Source organism: Ctenocephalides felis, unplaced genomic scaffold (genome assembly GCF_003426905.1).
Source record: "Ctenocephalides felis isolate EL2017-DRISC unplaced genomic scaffold, ASM342690v1 CF-g0.4_SCAFFOLD_01170, whole genome shotgun sequence".
NCBI lineage: Eukaryota > Metazoa > Arthropoda > Insecta > Siphonaptera > Pulicidae > Ctenocephalides > Ctenocephalides felis.
In genome coordinates this window covers 29,452,332-29,473,911 of record NW_020537324.1, presented here as the reverse complement: position 1 = coordinate 29,473,911, position 21,580 = coordinate 29,452,332, and the positions used below count along the sequence as shown (strand labels likewise).

The following is a 21,580-nucleotide window of genomic DNA, read 5'->3' as shown; positions in this document are numbered from 1 at the left end:
GAGTCTTTGACTCTTCTTTTTCAAAAAAAAAATTATAGAATATTTAAATATTTAAATGATACTGTAAATATTTAAAATAAATTGTACAATATTGTACAGTGAGACAACTCTAATGTTAAAGAAATACAAAATGTTAAAAAATTGTACAAAACCAATAATATAAATAATCAAAAATAAAAAATAAAAATATAAAATTATTATACCAACGATTCACCGTTTTAAACAGTCCACAGTTACAAAAAAAATATAACCCAACAATCTGAGTCATCAAAGAAGGATTTTTTATCATCCCTGGTGTTTATAAATACGTGTATTCAGTTTTAAAAACTTCAAAATTCTTCAAAATCTAATTTTTTCAAAGTTTTCAAAAAAGCAGTAAGCCTTGAGACACAATGCCATGTACCACTAATTAAAAATTTAAGGTAATAAATTCCATCAATGGCAATACTTATGAATGTTTGAAATGCAACTTTTCAACAATGTGTTTGATAAAATTAATATTTTAAAAGTCTTAAGTAAATGCAAAATAATCATGATAGGGACTAGGTTCCCGAAATAAAAAACAGCGACCATCAATACAAATTTTAGCTTACTTTAAGTGGAGTGGAGCACTTCATAAGTGAAGCTTGCAAATATTTCATATTGCCACTGAATTGAATGTATCTATTATGTGTAAATTAAATAATTAATATCTAAGCTTGCATTTCGGAATGAGATCGACATGTTTAGGAATAATTAGTTGACAAAGCTTTCGGCAATGAAGTTTAGTAGACAGATGACAAGGAACACAAGACAAAGGCAAAGCCTTCTAAGTCGGATTAGTGAATATCATATAAGCTACAAATCTGAAATGGTGCACGAATAGGTAGACTACATGTGTTTCTCTCAAAATCTCAAATAACTTTGCTCACGTTGCATTATTAAGCATTGTGCATTGTGCATTGCGTCTTTAGATAATTCGAATTAAGATGACAGTATTCAAATTAAAATTGCATCTGCTTCTTGTGAAACAAAAACATTATTATCGGTTAGATTTAAAGATAAACATTTCTAAATGGAATCGAAGAGAATTTTAATAGTTTGTTATGGTTTGACAATTTCACGTATGACATAGGCGCATACATATATTTGGAAGAAACAATCGTTGGATCAACTCAATCAATGGAATTAAAGGGAATTTAAATGGTTGGTGGTTGTTTGACTATTACACGTATGACATAGGCACATACAGACATTTGGAAGAGACAATCGTTAGACATAATGGTAAAGTTTGCCATGCACAATATTTTTTTTTGCGAAGTTACCTATAACAAGAACTTAGACCTCGTTTGTTGTTATCTCAATTAGTCACAAAATTCTGATCGCTTGCGGTATCAATGATATTGCGCAACACACTAGTTTTAGTACCTGCCACCTGAACGTAAACATTTGTAAAAGTCATAAGATTAACACAATGCGATAAATTAGTTTTGGTTCACAACGCATAATGTGTTACATTAATTTTAATCGGAAATATTGTGATGAGAATCTTTGGAAGGAATATCGGTTTGAAACTTTTTTATTGTCAACATTAGTGTTAGAATGTAATCTGAAGGTGTAACGACCTATGGGTTCCATCCCATACGCATACAACTGCACACGACTGCACACGACTGCATACGACTGCATGCAAGTCGTCACAAGAACGAACCTGTTATGTAATCATAGATAACAATTGATTATATATAACAGGATTAAATATAACAGGTTCGTTCTATCAGAGGCGGGATTGATATACTGATATTATTATATATCAAATTGACCAGTACACTTGCCAATCGGCATTTTCATTTTGTATATTATAAATATAATGTAAAAAATCTGTTCATACACACACACACACATACACACATACTTTTTCCAAATTTGGTCTCATTCGATTCAGAATGGCTTGAAACGTCGAGAAAACATAAAATTAGCGAATAGAATTTTTTTATGAAAACATAAACTTCTCCTTCGGGAAGTTAATTAAAGAAATAAAGATTTATTTTTATAGCCAAGTATATAATTAACTTCCCGTAGGGTAAGTTATAGTAATCGCAAAAAAATCGAAAATGAAAATTTTTATATATCTTTACGTTTCAGAGGTTTCTGAATATTTTGGCATACCTTAGAAAAAATGGATGTATGTGTGTGTGTGTGTGTGTGTGTGTGTGTGTGTGTGTGTGTGTGTGTGTGTGTGTGTGTGTGTGCGTGTGTGTATGTATGTGCGGATACAAATTTTCGTCGACGATTTCGGGAACACGGATCAACCGATTTGAATAACTCAAAAAACATTCGATTCGTATTGATAAGGAGACGTGCTGATTAGTTTTTGGCGAAGGCAGGTCTAGCCGTTCCGGAGATACGGGGCAAAAAGTGCCGAAAACGGTAACTCAGTTTTTAAGAGAACGGAGCGTCCGATTTTAATAATTCAAAAAACATTTTACTTGTATTGACAAGATGAAAAATTGATCAAATTTTCATAAAGGCAGGTCTAGCGGTTTCGGAGATATAACGAAAAAAGTAAAAAAAAATGCCATTTGGCGGTCAAAAATGATCATTAGACATATGCACATCAAATTTTCAGATATTTTATAGAGATTTTAACAATAAGTATAAATTTTGTTTATTTTCCTATGGGTTCCGTATCAATGTTTACCCGTTAGACAGCGACACCGCGCTTACGCGCTTTATATTTCGTCTCTATGCAGTTAAAGCAGTACGATTGCTCTGAAAAACAAGTTCAGATCTTCCAAAATATGTCAAAATAAAGAAAACATTTAAAAAAAAAAATTAAAAAAAAATTTTTTTTTTAAAAATTTTTTTTTAAAAAATTTTTTTTCAAAAAAAAGTAATTTTTTGTCCAATTTATAGTTTCTCAAAAATCTTATTTTTTCGAAGTAGATTTTTTTCAATTTTTCAATTTTAATCGTTTTTAAAAAAAATAATAATTTTTGGTACGGGAAGTTCCAGCAATTTGCCTTAAGGCACGATGCCCTAATTGCCTTAAGACAGAATTCCACTTACAGCTAGTTAATGTTTGGCTTCATAACATAGACAAGTTCTCTGAGAATGGTACGGATATTGTGTTTGTGACCCAAACAATTAGAATAAAGATTTGATCTCTTTATTGTCGTCGACAATCGTTCGACGATCGATTATCAATGCTTATTTGTCGGAATTGTTAGTTGAAAGTTAGTCGGAACTGGTTGAAATAGTTAATGTCCTGTTACCGATTATTTTAATATTTTTTTTATTTATAAATCCCATAAAATTTAAAGAATATTGGCAATAGATAATATTGTATTAAAAATTTTAAGTACAGAAGCTTCCAATGCGCCCATTAAATGATGGAATTTAGATATAGATCGATCGAATCGAACCCGGGATTATCGTAAATAAGTGTTTTAAATGTTTCCTAAAACAGAGGCTATTTTTTTAAATCCCCCGCAAATTGTGGCATTTCAATGGTAGTTTGGTAGGTATACAGGATTTTGAATTGACGTAGTATTCTTTTCGACAGAAATAGTTTTCTGAAATTATTTAATTTCCGCGTGTAGGAGCACCACTGATAGAAGAGCAGCATAATCCGGTACGAAACTGGGATTTTCGGTCAATTTTAATAATTGATTTCGAACTTGATCTAACATCATCAGATTCGTACAAAATTTTTGCTTGCATGAATCTTCCACATTTCTGTTTATTTCGTACGTATTCTGAATAATAAAAATGCATTTCTCGTTTGGAAATTAGCCGTGCGATTTTAGCACGGGCAGATTAATTTTTGGGCGGCATATTTATGAAAGGTTACGGGTATGACGAAAAAAATATAAATTTAATGAATTTACCTTGGTCTCTGGTGAATAGAATCGGCAACTTGTAGAAAACTCTCACTTGTTGTGATCCGGCTCGAGGTGGTGTGGCCTTAATTTGAATAATAAGACCTCCGCTGGTTAATCTTGAATAATGCACTATATTTGGAAAAGTAGAATGTTCTTCTTCTTTGATAATAACAAACTAAAAATAATACAACTCCAAATAAGAAAAGGCAAACTTCATAAAACTTTCACTAAGTCAATAAGTACTGAAACTAATACAATTTGAGGAATTAGAACGCAAGTACGTAAATTGATCACTAAAACCGATACATGAAGGAACTCGTTTGTAATCAGAAAAGAAGCTTGTTTTGGGATATCTGATCTTTACTAGCACTACACTGGAACTAAAATCAGACTAGATTTGTAATAAAGCGATTCAATACCGGACTCGTCCGAACACTGTTTGAATACCGAACTCGTCCGAACACTGAATGAATACCGAACTCGTTCGAACACTGAATGAATACCGAACTCGTCCGAACACTGAATGAATACCGAACTCGTCCGAAGACTGACTCGACTGAAGACGAATAGAAAAATGAATAATCCCGGAATTAGAACAGATCACAACTGACCTCGCTTAACTAACCTCGCTTGACTGACCTCATGTCAATGCATGGGTCAAAGCATTTTTGGAGGGAAACAGACAGGTAGCGTGAATTAAAAAGAAATGGTTCTGTTGACATATTGCAAACCCGAGATGGCGACTAAATTAAATATCGATACATGAGAATACTTGTTGAGCGTCACCATTTATATACGACTTTCTTTGGTGTTTTCTTAAGACAGGCTGAACCGATTTCAAAAATTTAGAAGCGCCCATTAGCCAAGCTGTTTCTTTATAATTAGCAAAAAAAAATTTTGTTCACGTTTAACCCATAAATCTTAAACCGATTTTGTAAATTCAAAAGCAGATCAAAAGATTCAATTTTTGGTAAAGATCGGCCGGGCTGTTTCTTCATAATTAATTGATGAAATAATTTGATTTTGATGAATCTTAACATAGCCAGAGAGTTATAATAAATAAGTATTATAGTCCTACGAAAAATGAAAATTTAAAAAATTTATTGAAATTTGTGCAGCCCTTTTAGAAAACGACACATAAGAGCGAGTTTGTGTACTTACGTATTTAGAAACAATTTATATATAAGGTTTTTCGAACCTTAACCATTCAGGAATCGACATTGATTAGCATTTAGTAAAAGCCAAAACTTTATTTTTGAAATAAGCAATTGAACATTTTATATAAATGAGAAATTAATCATTATCAGATTATTAACTTCCCGTAGGGTAAAAGTTATGGTAATCGTCCAAAAATCGAAAATGAAAATTTTTGCATACCTTTGCATTACAGAGGTTTCCTGAACATCTTGGGGGGCGTCCATTAATCGCGTGAGGTTTTTAGGTGGAAGGGGGGTTTGACAAAAAATCACGAAATATCACGTGGGGAGAGAGGGGTATAGTAAGATGTTACGTGTATTTATTTTTTAACTGTTTTTTTTAAATAAAACATTTTTAAAAAAAAATTCTTTACTCAAAAATTTACAGTTTTTTCACATAACTAAAAATACACGTGATGTTTGGTGGGGAAGGGGTTAATTTTGAATATCATCATGTATCACCAAGGGGGAGGGGGGGTCCAAAAATTCTCAAAAACTCGCTCACGTGATTAATGGAAGCCCCCTTGGCATACTTCATTGCTAGAAAAAATGTATGGGTACATTTTTTCCACTTTTTCGGGCGCACAGATCAATTGATTTGAAATTCATCAAGCATTCGATTCCCACTAATAAAAAAACGTGCGGATTAATTTTTGGCAAAGGCAGGTCTAGCCGTTTCGGAGATACGGAGGAAAGAGTGTAGAAATTGGAAACTAAGTTTTTGAGAGATCAAAGCATCTGATTTGAATGATTCAAGGTATATTTCATTTGTACTGACATAATGAAGTGTTGACTAAATTTTTGCAAAGGTAGGTCCAACGGTTTTGTAGATCCAGAAAAAAGTTTAAAAAAATGACACCTGACGGTTGAAAGACACATTTTTTCGACAGTATGGATTAACCAACATAAATAAATATCGAAAACTTTAATAAAAATTCAAATTTTTCAATAATTTTTTCTAATAATAAAAACCTAAATTTTCAAAATATATCAGTATTATCAAAAAAAAAAATATCAAAAAAATATATAATTTTTCTTTTCTGAGCTTTTAAAAATTTTAAATTACGGTAAAAATATTTCCAACATAACAAACATTTTCTAAATATTTATTTGTAAGTATATCTAATTACCTACTTGTTAAAGTACTTGGCTTTTCATCTCGAAAGCCTACACTTTTCTTTGACTTTCTCATCGACAAAGAGCGGCGATGATGATAATGATCACAGCAATACAATAATATTAATTACCTCCAGTACTGCCACAGGCACATCTAATTGCAGACAATCACTTTTCCGGTATTGTTCACGATTTCCACAGACGAAATAAAAAATAATTACTGTAATAATTGAATATAATGAACACAAAAATGTATACAAAGGATACATTTTCAATAATTAATGAAGCATTTTTTTCAGTATAATTTCCGCTGATTAAATATTTTTTAGTTTCTAATGTTTACTTTAAGTACCCAGTTAACTGTGTTAACGGCAAAAACTTTGTTAAAAAATCCGTGGATAGATTAAAAATGTCTGAAAGTCAAGCTGTTTCTTTATAATTTGCAAAAAAAAATCTTATATATCTTTGAATATTTCATAAAAACTAGTGGGGTACATGGCATCGTGCCTTAAGGCAAATTGCTGAAACTTCCCATACAGTAATTAAAAATCTTGGTACGGAACCCAAAAAAATTGACACAAAATATGTACACATTATTAATCTATATAAAATATCTGATAATTTGATGTACATATGTCCATTAAACATTTTTGACCGCCAAATGAGATTTTTTTAACATATTTTTATTGAGAGTTCTTGCAAATCCATAACAAAACAACATCTTAAAAAACGTATAATTTAAAACGGTATTAAGGTCTCATAAACTAAAGAACAGTGCTCTCAAACAAAAAAAAACTAACAACGAAATAAAATACCTCTCTTATGGATTTGCAAGGTGATGGCTGATTAAACATCTTTTTTCTTTCAAACTTTCAAACATTGGTAAAAAATTATTAACTTTACTAATTTTTGAGATGTTGGTGGTGGACCTTTTTACCTGCAGACCTTTAATCTCCGCTCTACCCTAAGTAAAAAAATAATCACCTTTAAAAAGGACAACCATTGGGTTTCACACTAATAGCCATAGTTGGTAAATAGAACTAACAAAACAATTACTAAATGTCTTTTTCAATGAACCAGATTGTAATTCGCGAGGAACTAAAAAAAGGTAGATTCTAAGCTGATTTTGCTTACATATGATATATTTTTTCTATAGATTACATCATTTTGGGAATTGAAATTACATTTCTACCTGAAAATGACTATTTTCAAGTATCAGAAGTTAGTTAATGTTTAATTATTGCCCTAATCGGATTTAGCTGGAGCGCCGGTAATATTTCGTTCACACTATTTGCATATTAACGAGATAACATTGTTTATTGAATTCACGTAGCACGGCAAATAGTTTTAAAGCAATTCTCATTAGGAAACACTTTGCTGTGCAACTTTCAAACGCCATAATGATTGTTGTGGGTGATTATACCGTTTCTAATGGGATAGTTCCATTTTCTCATATTCTGTCACTGCAAGGTGTTTCCATTTAGAAATACTTACGGAACAACTGTGTTTAGAATTTACCAAAGTTTAGTTCTATATATATTATTCGATTACGATCGCATCTAGCACTATTCTATTTTCAAATCCGAGACGTAAAATTGTATAGGCAGATATGATATTTTATTATGGTAATCGCAAAAATCGAAAATGAAAAGTTTTGCATATCTTCACGTTTCAAGGTCTTCTGAACATTTTGACATAACTTAGAAAAATTGATGTATTTGTGTGCGTATGTATGTGTGGATACAATTTTTTGTTCACGTTTTCATGCATACGGAACAACCGATTTGAATTATTCAAAAAGCATTCGATTTGATCCTGTTGATAAGGAGACCTGCTGATTAGTTTTTGGCAAAGGTTGGTCCAGCTATTTTGGAGATACGGAGCAAAGAGTGCAGAAAATGGCAATTAAGTTTTTGAGAAAACGGAGAATCCGAATTGAATGATTCAAAAAATATTTCTAAACTCAAATTCTAATTTTTAACTTCCCGTAGGGTGTTATTATAATTTTCGAAAAATCGAAATCGATTTTTTTGCATATTTTCACGTTTTGAAAGTTTCTGAACATTTTGGCATACCGTAGAAAAAACGGATTTGTGTGTAGCAGGTCCAGCCATTTTGCAGATACGGAGCTAAATGTGCAAAAAGTGGCAGTTTTTGAGAAAACTAAGCATCCGATTTGAATGATTCAAAAAACAATAGTTAAGCAAAAATCTTTCTGCTTGTGTTGACGAAACGATTACTTTTAGAGATTTTTTTTTAATTTTTCTAAAACTTTTTTTAATATCAAAAATAATTCGGATTTCAATTCTAATTCTAGCTAAAGTTATAAAGCTCACTTATATACTTCAAATAAATTATTTTAACATTGCAACTAGTTCATATAATTCTTATAAATTCCGATTAATTGAGTTTTGTATATTTACTTTTCTGTAAACGTATCTTAACGTCGTCGTGCAATTCATAAGCTCTTATATTTTGTCTATAAAATAAGAATAATGAAAGCTATAATAATTTATTTGCAAACATTTAATTATTCTTCAAATGTTTCATCACGGTAGGGGAAGTTCCAGCAATTTGTCTCAAGGCACAACGTCATGCACCACTAAAGTTTATATATTGAATCGTCTTTTCTACAAATTTGTAAGAATTACACTATCTTTGGATGAAATAGAGAAGAAAATAAACAAATTCTAGTTTGAAAGCAATTTTTAGAAATTTATGACTTTATAAATTTCATAACCTTACATAGTTCAAAATGGGTGTCGACTTACTAAATATCTAGAACGCACGTAAGATTATATTAAAATAGATTAAGATTTATTTAATAATTCAAATTAGCACCGATTTTACTATTAAAAATTTAAAATAAGGCCAAAATTATAAGATAAATACGAATTTGCACCAATTTAATCAAAAACATCAGAAAGGAACTCTCAAACATTTGTACTCGCTTTGAAACTATGCAATTTAATAATATTTTTGATATTGTAGCAACAAAAATATTTTTCAAGTTATAATTCAATATAATTCATGAGAAAAATATTTGCTTGTTATATTATTTAATTTTCTTATATAAATTAATAAAAAGTTCAACATGTAACCATATGACTTAAATCTGTTGTAAAATTATCATTAATAAAATAAAATAGTGGGGTGGGTGGCATCGTGCCTTAAGGCAAATTGCTGGAATTTTCCGTACCGTTACGAAATGTTCGAGGAATACTGAATGTTTTCAAATAGATTATTATAAATATTGTAACATTGTCTAATATTTATAAGAATTATATAAACAGAATTGCAAAGTTGAAATTATTTGTAAAGTATATTAAAACTATAGTCAGAATTAAAAATAAAATCTGAATTATTTTTGATATACAAAAATCAAAAAAAAAAAAAAAAAGTTGAAACAAAATTTTTTTTCCAAATCAATTATTTTGTTAAGACAAGCAGAAAGTTCTTTGAATCATTTAAATCGGACGCTTAGTTCTCTCAAAAACTGCCACTTTTACATATTTAGCTCCGTATCTTCGAAATGGCTGGGTCTGCCTTTGCCAAAAACTAATAAACACTTCTCCCAATCATTACTAATTGATTGTTTTTTAGATCATTCAAATCGGATACTCCGTTCTCTCAAAAACTCGATTTCTATTTTCGGCACTCTTTGCTCTTTATCTCCGTAACTGCTGGACCTGCCTTTGCCAAAAACTAATCAGCTCATCTCCCTATCAATAGGAATCGAATGTTTTTTGAACCATTCAAATCGGTTAATCCGTGCGCCCGAAAACGTGACTGGAAATTTGTATCCATACATACATACACACACACGCACACACATCTATTTTTTCTGAGGTATGCCAAAATGTTCAGAAACCTTCAAAACGTCGAAAAATGTAAAAATTTTCAATTTCGATTTTCAGCCCATTACAATAACTTACTCTACGGGAAGTTAATAAATGCAAATGTCTTAATATTTATTAAAATAATAAAATTTAATTCTTCAATCGAGTAAAAAATATATTTAAAATTTAAATTTGTACATTGTATTATCATGCTTCATTTGCATAGCTTTCATAAAGATCCAACAGATCTTTTGGCGTTCTTGGTTGTACTCGAATAAGGGCCATTTCGAAATGTTTAAGAGTTATCTAAAAGTATAAAAATATACCAAATATATACTTATATATATATATATATATATATATAAATATTTATAAAAATAAATCTTTATATTCTATTAAAAATAATTTATGTCTGCAGATATACAAACAAGAATCTGTCAAAAGTTAGAAATAAATTGCTCGCCTCTGCAATTATTTCAGTTTTTTTAATTGGTTCTCTTGATATATTTTTAAGTACAAATAAAGTAAATTCTCTATACTCAATACATTATTGTCTAGTAAAATAGCTTGTAAATAGCAAACATCAAATCTTTGCATTACAAATGAAAAATTGTCCACCACAAGAAAATAAAAAAAAGCTTACATGTGGAAAAAAAAAAGTTTATATGCGAAAAAAGTGAATATAGATGTGCAAAATGTATTGTCTTATAAGGCAAATTGTACCGTTTTCTTCATATGGAAACAAAAACATATGATATAAATAAAAAGGCTATAAATACCTGTTTAGCATACATATCTTCTTCTAAAGCAAACATAGCAGCCTCATGACAAACAGCTTTAATTTCAGCCCCGGAATAACCATCAGTTTTTTCTGCCAGCCGATCAACAGATATTTCAGAAGACACAGGCATGCGGGATGTAATAACTTTAAAAATCTCTTTCCTTGTTTGCAAATCAGGAGTGGAACATAAACAATCCTATCTAATCTGCCTATAAATATATGATCACATATTTTAGATCCTAATTCTGTTCTCAATTAATACAGTTCATATAAAAATATATCACCTGGTCTAAGTAGAGCTCTATCTAACCTGTCCGGTCGATTCGTAGCAGCAACAACAGTCACATTTTCAAGAGGAGCGACTCCATCTAATTCAGTGAGCAATTGTGCTAAGACGCGTTCCTGAACATTACTACCAGAAGAACCTGCAACAGAGCAATAATCATTGACTTTCAAATAACATATTATCCAAATAATATCTGAAAGAATGAATGAAAAAGTGAAAAATGATCACCTTGATTATTAGATCTGTGGTTCCCAAAGCATCTATCTCATCGAAAAAATACACAGAAGGAGCAACTCGTCTAGCTTTCCTAAACAATTCACGTACCGCACGTTCAGATTCGCCAACATACTGTGAAAACAACTCAGGGCCCTAAAGGGAAAAGATTTATAAATATGATAATATATAATATAAAATCAAATAAGATTTATTACACACTTATATGCTTGATTATATGCTTGATTATTCATGTATATACATCTCTTAACTACATCATATAATCATAACGCATTTTGAACAAAAATTATATTTAATCCTGGGTATAACTACACCATAATGTAAATTTGAAGTTTAATGAAGTATTTTTTTTATTTAAATTAAGATTTCTGAAATTTATTTATCCAATCTCTTTTAAACTAATAACAATGTGGATTAATTGGATTAATAAGTACGCAGAATAAGTAATTTTATATAAATCTTGCAAATATGTTGTAATACGATGTAAGAATTTGTAGTATTTGTAGAAGAAAATTTGTAGAAATTGAGTGTTTTGTGTCTATTTGAAAAATAATAATAAAAAAATTATGATACAGTAACATACAAAAATTCGAATCATTATGAAAAAAGGTACACAGATTTTCTTATCTTAACCTTAAGATAAGAATAAATATATCTAGAAACAAACAACTTAATAAAATTGATTCGATATACATACACTTCCTGTTAAAAATTTTGTTGAAAATATATAATAGCAATCTATGACTTTTACCTCAAATTATTTTCTTGATAATGAAATGAAAGACAAAAAGTAAAGCTTCCGTGTTATAACAAAAACAAAATGTATTTTACTATTTTTCTTAAAAATATGTACAATTCAAAAATATTTTTCGAAGATAATTTATAAAATAAAAATGTATAAAATTTGTAAATTAACCTTTGTTTATTATATATAGAGACAACATCTGCTTACATATATATTTCTTTCTAACTAGCCGTAGGTAAGTTATAGTAATCGTAAAAAAATCGAAAATGAAGATTTTTAAATATTTTTACGGTTCAGAAGTTTCTGACCATTTTGACATGCTTGAAATAATGGAGCATGTGTGTGTGTGTGTTGCGAATATAAATTTTAGTCGACGATTTCGCGAGCACGGATTCAACCGATTTGAATAATTCTAAAAAATTCGATTACTACTGATAGGAGACGTGCTAATTAGTTTTTGCAAAGGCAGGTCTAGCGTTTCGGAGATATGGGCAAAAAGTGCCAAAAATGGTATCACAGTTTGAGAAACGGAGCGTCCGATTGAAAATTCGAAAAAATATGTTTTACTTGTATTGACGAAATGAACAACTGGTTAAATTTTTGTAAAGGCGGTCCACTTCTCCGGAGATCCAATAAAAAAATAAAAAATAACGCCATTTGGCAGCCAAAAATGAACATTAGACCACACTAGACAATGTGCATGTATTATGAGCTATTTTATAAAGATTATAATAATAAGTACAATTTTGTGTGTACATTTATATGGGTTCTGACTACCAATATTTACACGTTAGAGTTTCGAATCTAAAATGTTCAAAATTTCAAAAAAAGTCAAAATAAAAATTTCAAAATCTCTCATAAATCTAATTACTTCAAAGATTTGCGATGTTTAATTTAATAATTTAGATTTCGGTAAGGGAAGTTCCAGCAATTTTCGTTAAGGCACGATGCCATGCACCAATAGTTATTATACACAATGTTATTTTATTATACAAACCATTTATATTTGAATATCATGAATCAATATTTATACCATGAATATCTGCGTCTTATATACCATGAGTTTTGCAACTAACTATTCATTAGTGACATTAAAATATTTATTATAAATTTTTTATTACCTTAACGCTCAAAAAATTTAGTCCACTCTCATTCGCCAAGGCTTTTGCGATCATTGTCTTAGAGCATCCAGGCGGTCCATACATCAATACTCCCTTGGGGGGCTTATGCCAAGCCTTATAAAACATTCAGGATTAGTCAACGGCCATTCTACTGCTTGTTGTGAGTTTTAATTTCAGATCGTGTTGTCCGCCTATATCCGTCCACTTTACATCTGGTATTTCGATAGCAATCTCCCGCATTGCGCTAGGTCTTGTATTTTGCTGCTGCATGTAATAAATCCTCGTCGGAAATTTTAATATCCTTATCATCGCAATATATATCACCACACTGTATAAGAAAAGTTATTAGAAAAGCAGCAAATAATTAGCAAATAGATGTTCAACAAGACTCAAAGTCAAGCGGAAATGGGGATGATTGTATTGATTATAATTATCATGAACAAAAAAATCTAATGTAGTTTGAAAATTATAAGCTTCTCATTAACCTATAGCTTCGGTAAAAATGACCATTTCTCAGTTATTGTTGTTAATTTTTATTAATTTTGTTCATGTAAATTTTGGCCCAGCCATGAACAATATTTCCAGGACCATAGTCAAAAAAATAACATAATACCACCAGTTTTCAAGATACAAGACTTTTGTTTGCACTAAAAAGTTGCACTAAAGAGTGTTGGCAAGTTCCATCAAAAGTTGGCGTATTTAATCAGTATTGTGACATGATAAATTTCTTGATAGTTTTATATTAAAAAAATTCTCATGATTGATTTTATAAAATGACACATAATGAAGGATAATGCCAGTAATGAATGCTCAAGAGCGGATTGCAGATTGCTTTCCATTGCCCACAAAAGCATTTTAAAACTGCATATAATGCTATAAATATTTCAGTGTCACATCTGCAACTATTTATTTTTTATTATTATTATTTAACAAAGTGAATAAATCGATAAAAAGTTTAAGCAGTCATACCCAAAAAAACTGACAAGTAAACAAATCTTCAAATAATATTAACAAGAACACACAAAGTTCTGAAAACACTAATAACAAATCTTCAAATAATATCAACAAGAACACACAAAGTTCTGAAACACTAATATAAAAGTAGTATAAAACATAAAGTCAAAAGAGAAAGAGATATGAGAACATACCAAAGCAAGCATATCAGTCAAAACAAATTAGTAAAAAAAAATTACTAACAAAATATCATTTTTTTAATAAGAAATGACAAAAATTCTGAGCATGATTACTTCCTACTCGATTCAAAAAATATGCAACAACCAATATTCACTCAATTACAAAATCAACTATATCCCAGTATTTAAAATCGATAGCATCGTAATTTTAACAGATTCATAAGTATATGGATCAAAACAATAATTAGACACAACTAGATTTCAATCTTATTATAATTGGTTTTCAAAAATCGTAGATAATAATGCTATAAGATGTGTTACAATCATGATATAAGATAACTACAATTGAAGAATCAAGTTACTGATCATTTTTAACAATTTATAAGCAAACCTTGTTGTTCTGGTTACCATAAATATACCATTATTTTTCTTTTCTATAATTTATTAAAATACATTTCATTTTGCATTTTATTAACTAAATCAATTATTGAATTATTATCAATAATTTTCTCTAATAAAATGTTTAATAAAAATGCCAGATGTGTTTAATAAAAGCGCTTTCTCCATCCTAGTATTATATTAGGAAATAAATCAATTAGAACATATATTCTTAAATCAATCTTCCTCATCTTACAGTTACTTTGTATTCATCATTTCTGGCTATAAGAAAAGTGAATATATCAATAGTTTCCGCTCTAATTTCTACTGAAATCGATGCAAAAAATCAAATTAATTATTAAGAAAAAAATCATACCACTGCCGTGCAATCAGCCTCTGGAAGTGCAATTCTTTTTACTGCTTGTGAGCCTGCTAAGCACACATTGCTGCCAAATCAGCACCAGTACAACCATGTGCGGCATTGCTACTTTTAGTATTGTTTCAGAAGAACATGTGTTTGGAACTTGAGATATCAGCTTATGTAAAATGTCCATCCTACCTGAGATGTATATTGAATTAATTCTCATGTAATATATATATATATATATATATATATATATATATATATATCATATATATGCTCAAGCAAGTTGTATAAATAGTATTCTATTTTCTAAGTGAATATCACAGTACAAGGGCAATCCTCCATGTACTTTAGATTCTCAAAAAATATCAAATCAAAAAAACAAGAAAATACTAACAGAAATATTCTCATCATATAAATTATAATAATTTTTAGTTTTATCATCATTTACTTATATTTTATATATGAGTTTTCAATAAGTAGTTGAAAAAGACAATATATAAAAAATCATTGCATTGTCCTTTTCATTTATTTAATTAACTATTTTTAAGTCACACCTTTGTTATTTGGCACAGATACTTCAATCTCATTGTCCAGTCTACCACTCTTCTCACAGACACATGTAAATCTCAGGCCTATTTGTTACTGCTATTAACTGCTGTCGGCAATTATCATCATTTGCTAGCTCATCTAAACACTGAGTAGTGCAGAAGTCACACGTCGCTCTTGTTCGGTTCCAGGCTTATCTGGACATAGTATGGCAATCTAGATTACAGAAAAAAAACACTTATTAATTGTAAACTTCAATAGATGAATTAACCATTTTAGATCTTACTCTTCAATTAAAATGATACTAGGAGAATTGAGTTTTGCTTCATTAAAACAAGTTTTCAATGTAGATTCTGTTTCACCAAAAAAATTTACTGAATATTTCTGGTCCATTAATTTCAAAACAATCGAACACTTTAAATCATTAACAAACTGATTTAGCTAATAAACTTTTACCACATCCTGTAGGCCCATATGCAAAACCCTTTCATAGTGTTTAATCTATAAAAAAATATAATAATATGAAGAGAAAATATAACAAAAATATTAGAAATATCGATTTTGCATACTTTACATTGGATTCTACTTTTCTTAAATCTAAAGCTAATGATAAAATATCTCGTAGTTCTGTGATGGTTTCATCTAATGCACCAATGCTTGATATAGGATAAGTTTTGGATTTTTTATTTGCCGAATCGTTTTCTTCATAGACCCATTGAGTAGATGGAATTACTCTATATAGAACTGGAGCTAATGTAAAAAAACACAGATTAAAAATAAATGAACTTGACTATTACAACTTATCAAACAAAATATTTTTAAAATTCAATCAAAATTTAAAAACTAATTGAAGATTTAAATCATAAATCATAAAGACATTTTTTCATTTCAAATGCACTTTTCTCGGCAGGTTTTAATATCATTGATTTTATATAAACTCTATTACACAAGTTAGAATTAGTTATAAAGTAATAATATAATTTTTAAAACCAATGGAATAAATAGAAATCAATAAATTCATATTCATGGCAACGTTTTATGAAATTTTAAACAATACTCAACAATGATAGTTTTCATTTTAGATGATGTTTAGATTACACTTTATTTGCCATTTACAAAAATGTAATTAATTCAATTAAGTAGAACAAAAAAGTTTACATATATATATATATATATATATATATATATATATATATATATATATATAAACAAAATGAAACTAAATAAAATACCTTTATCATTTTGCATATGTAGTTTAGCAAATTCGTCTTCTAATGATTTATCTGTGTTATTATAAGACTTCATGTTTAATATTTTAAATTTGTAAGTTTTTCCCAAAAAATCTATGTAATGCTTATCTGCAGGTTGAATAATTTTATCTAAATAGTATCCTTCTAAGAAAAGCTTCACATCTTCCATGATTCCTTCTTCAGGTTTATTTAGAAATTGTATGTGAATGGTCTGTAGAGGTTCTGGTGTATCGACGATTTTTGAAGCAATAACATTTGTCTGCTTGCTATTTAAATTTAATCTTTCATACACTAAAAATAATGACATTGGTAGATTATTATGTTTAATGAGTAGAAATTGTGAGGGCAAGATGAAAATATATGATTGAAGGTTCAATATGAATACAAAAGCTTGTTCGCATGAATAAATATAAGAATTGAAATGATCATGGCAAGACTGCATGAAGTATGCAATCCTATAATATAAACAGTTTTAATGTGGACTTTTCATGTGTAAGATAAAAGAATAATACTTTTCGTTTGTTTAATAATTAAAATATGCATTGTTCAACTTACCTTTTTCTGTCAACAAAACAGAAGTCAAAGACTTTTCAAAACATGGCCATGCACGTTTAACTACCCATAAATTTTTATCTGTTATATGCAATAAAATATATTCCCCTATTACGAATCCGCAAAATTTGCATAACATTTTGACTTAAAAAAACGTACTCATTTATATGTTTAACAGATAAACCATTATATTCATCACTAGATTTAATTCCTAAGGTACTGTATAAAAGTCCTTCGTAAATGAAAGGATGCTTCCATTTTTCCAAGTCTGGGGGGCAATTATTAGAATGAATTTCGGTGTCTTTTGTTACAATGCTGATTGCACATTTTTCGCATTGATTCCATATAATACTTAATTTTTTTGACTTCGGAGGCATTGTTGTTCTGACTTCTTGAAATTTTCGATTTTAAATCGTTTATAAGCCGATTCAAATCCCGAAACAAAATTATGCCAAGAACGGCATGGCAAATGGCTTTGACAACTTTTTAACATAACCTCAAAATCATGTTTTTCTCGCCCGATTTTTACGTTCAGAAGAAATACTTAAAGGGTCCTCCGCTCGACGTGATGGCGCTGCTTTAAGCATTCAAATTAATGGCGCAAAATTTGAAATCAAAATTAATGAATTTTAGTACACGGGTATGTGAAACTAAATTTGGTATTACAATCGTACTATGTTTTGTAATAATACAATAATAACAAAAATATACTAGAAAATATTATATTATAATAAATATACAATCAAATCGAAATATAAATCAACAAATACACTGCAATACACCGGTTTATATATAATAGATATCACATCTAATCTACTGGAATAACTTCTACACTTTTTTCTACATATTAATATAAATATTTAGTGAAATTTAAGTTAAATCAACAAATGGTTTTTTTGCAACCATTTTTTATTCGTTAACGAATCAACCGTTTCATTAAATTAAATTAATAACATGAGTGGCAATGTAAATAACCGGTTTAATCAATTTTTATACCATCTGCATGTCTGCTTCTCTAAATTTATTTCCGTCTACCTGTTTGCTTGCCCACCTGTTTACCTGTCTACCTGTTCATCTATTTACCTGTATGCCTGTCCGTCTACATTTAGATAAATAAGTAGGCAGGCATCACACACATACATCAATTTTTTCAAGGGTATGCTAAAATGTTCAGAGAATCTTAAAACGTAAAGATATGCAAACATTTTTGTTATAGAATTTTTTGGTGATTACGATAACTTACCCTTATTGGAAGTTAAATATTTCTATAAAGGAAGGATGATATAAAATCAAAAATGAGTTTATATCTAATGATCTATAACTCACATAGCTCCCATTGCTTACTACAATTATTTACATTATACTTATATCCAAGAACAAAAACGTAAACAAATTGCTGTTTGTTAAATTTAATATTTATATTTACATTATTTTTATACAAACATTATACATACTTGGACATGAACTATTTTCACTGTAACAAATCAAAATTTATGGTAATATCAAATAATGATTAGCTTTTAATACAATTTTTTGATTGGGAGAAATAATGGAAGGTTGAATTTTATTTCTTCAGCGCAATAATATCTTGCATTCAGTTATGTTCACCTAGCATGAAATATGCATAGATAAACAAGTATAAATGGAAATATGTATGTATTTACAAATTTTCTATCGCATTTATGAAATTGTGATTTATATAGATGTCAAACTCACAACCTAATATATGTAAAAAAAATTAGATACAATATTTGTTGATAATGTTTAGTAAACATAACAGCCAGCAGAGATTTTTTATGAAACAATAGAATACTAGAACAATTTTATTTGAGCTATGAATTAACTTATCAATATGAGGATAAAATACTTGAACTCAATGTTTAGTATTAGCAATAAAAGGATCACAAATATTATAGACTGGAGCAGGTTATATGAAACGAATCAGTAAAAAGTGTATACAATTGCATTTGAATAATATATTTGCTCTGAATATTCTTTAACAATATTTATTACAGTCATATACATTTAAATTGTAAATTGATTGTATCATAAGCATATATCAACTGAACAAAAGTCAACAGACACAAAAGTTTTCAATTTCATCAGACACTTGCCATTTTCATGAAAATTTTTGAAGTATTTTTGTGAATTTATTTGCAAATTTACAACTTATTCAAATTTCTTGAATGCTTTCTTTTCAGGCATAGGATTTTGAGACCTTAAAACAGCACTAGTAGTGCTTCTCAAAGCAACCTAAAAAAAATAATTTTATTATAAATGTGCATAAACATGCATTTCATTCTTTTATTAAAGGATAATAAACATCAGGAAAGATGGGTGGTGAATATAATTCTTCACAGAAGGCTCCAGATATTTCAAACATCACATGGTAGACTTAAAATAATTAAAATTAGTCAAAATGATGTACTCACTTTAATTAGGATGCTGAAGTTGAAAATAGCATTTTGGACCTGCTTCCATTGTTCATATTGTACAGGTTTCCTTTGCTGGTCGATACTGCAAGAACAATTGGAATATTAGTATTTCCTTAACTTCTTAAAAAAAAAATTTAAATTTATAAAAAAACATCAGGCAAGATGGGTGGTGAATATGATTCTTCACTGAAGGCTCCAGATTATTAAAAGCATCATTTGTTAGGAATTAAAATAGATTATTATACGTAGTGTATTCAGTTATGTTTACCTAGCATTTTGGTTTCTTGTGAGCAACTATGAAGCTTCTGTTGTCTACTGCAACAATATCAACAGTCTTCTTGTGGACAAAACCACAGGATTTTTATGAATTTATTTGCAAATATACAATTTGTTTGAATTTTGCAAATGCATTCTTTTCAGGCATTGGTTTTTTGTGTCTTCAAAGCAGCACTAGGTCTTCTCAAAGCAACCTACAAAAATAATTTTATTATATACAATGTGTATGGATAATTATTTGATGAATTTTATTAAAAGATACCATCAGGAAAGATGGGTGGTGAATATAATTCTTCACAGAAGGCTCCAGATATATCAAACATCATTTGGTAAACTTAAAATAATTAAAATTAGTCAAGATGATGTACTTACTTTAATTAAGATACTGCGGTACCCATTAGCGTTGAGAATATCAAGAATAAACGAAGAGCAGGCCTTGAACCTGCCTTCATTGTATGCTAAAAGGTCGTCTTTGCTGGACGATGCTGTAAAAACAATTAGAATATTAGAATTTCTTCAACTATATAAATAAAATTAAAATCTATCAAGAAACATCAGGTAAGATGGGTGGTGAATATGATTCTTCACTGAAGGCTCCAGATTTTCAAAACATCATTTGTTATGTATTTTAGAACTTGTACAGATAATTTAATCTGTACTTTATTACAAAAATATGATATATGCATTCATTTATGTTTACCTAGCATTTTGATTTCTCGTAAGTAACTGTGAAGACTCATTTGAACAACCAACCAACAGTCGTCTTGTAGACAAAACCATCGTGTCTGAAGGAGTAAGTCTTGTTAATATGCTTCTTCTTCAAGAAAGCTTAGTTACGAACAATCATCCACAATGCATGGACAGACATTTTTGCCTATAAGAGAAAATACAAATTAATTACACGTTCCTTGGAATAACAAAAATTAATTAGTTAATTCGAGCTTCAGATATTTTTATCTTCACAACTTTCAGAGATCTTGGTGTGGTAGTAAAAATAGTCATCACGTACAAAATTAATAGAAATATGACATTGGGCAAAAGTGCCCAAACACAACACGTGTTTCAAAAAACGTGTAAAAATAAATATATAGTTTATCATACCTATATTTAAAGTAGATGTAGCCAAAATTCAAAACCGATCGCAGCCTTGCCATTCTTAACTTACACAAAAATTTAATAGAAGGTTAAAAGAAAATTCACTTGGCTAAATTTTATTTCGTTCTAGAAATGAACTGCACTCGTGTAGAAGCAGTCTGCAAAAGAAAGAAGATGGCGACGAGGGGCATCTTCATATGATACAGCTATTACAAGCCGGCAACTTTACGAATAGAAATTGATGAAAGATTTTTTTAAAAAAGCGGCAAATTTAAATAATAACGTTTTAATGCACTTTTTACTATGAAAAAAATATAATAATGACAATAATTGTATGGCATTCATATCGAAAATTGAGTAAAAAATA

The 21,580-nt window shown here is 29.4% G+C and overlaps 1 protein-coding gene, 1 long non-coding RNA gene and 1 pseudogene across 2 annotated transcripts in view; all 3 read right to left on the bottom strand.

Moving 5' to 3' along the window:
* Nucleotides 1-4,585, bottom strand: part of LOC113367071 — a 140,829-nt gene extending 136,244 nt beyond the window's left edge. The window contains exons 1-2 of the mRNA XM_026608700.1: nt 4,489-4,585; nt 3,870-4,022 (exon numbers count right to left, since the gene is read on the bottom strand). Of these exons, the coding sequence (XP_026464485.1) occupies nt 3,870-4,022; nt 4,489-4,585 (250 nt within the window). The remainder of the gene's footprint in view (nt 1-3,869; nt 4,023-4,488) is intronic.
* A 5,619-nt stretch (nt 4,586-10,204) lies between these two features.
* Nucleotides 10,205-17,825, bottom strand: LOC113367070 (annotated as a pseudogene).
* A 1,634-nt stretch (nt 17,826-19,459) lies between these two features.
* Nucleotides 19,460-21,362, bottom strand: LOC113368166. Its single transcript, XR_003366355.1, has 6 exons — nt 21,220-21,362; nt 20,819-20,992; nt 20,491-20,603; nt 20,111-20,312; nt 19,840-19,924; nt 19,460-19,660 (listed from the first exon to the last, which is right to left on the bottom strand). It is a non-coding gene; the product is annotated as an uncharacterized LOC113368166 (long non-coding RNA).
* Nucleotides 21,363-21,580: the final 218 nt, after the last annotated feature.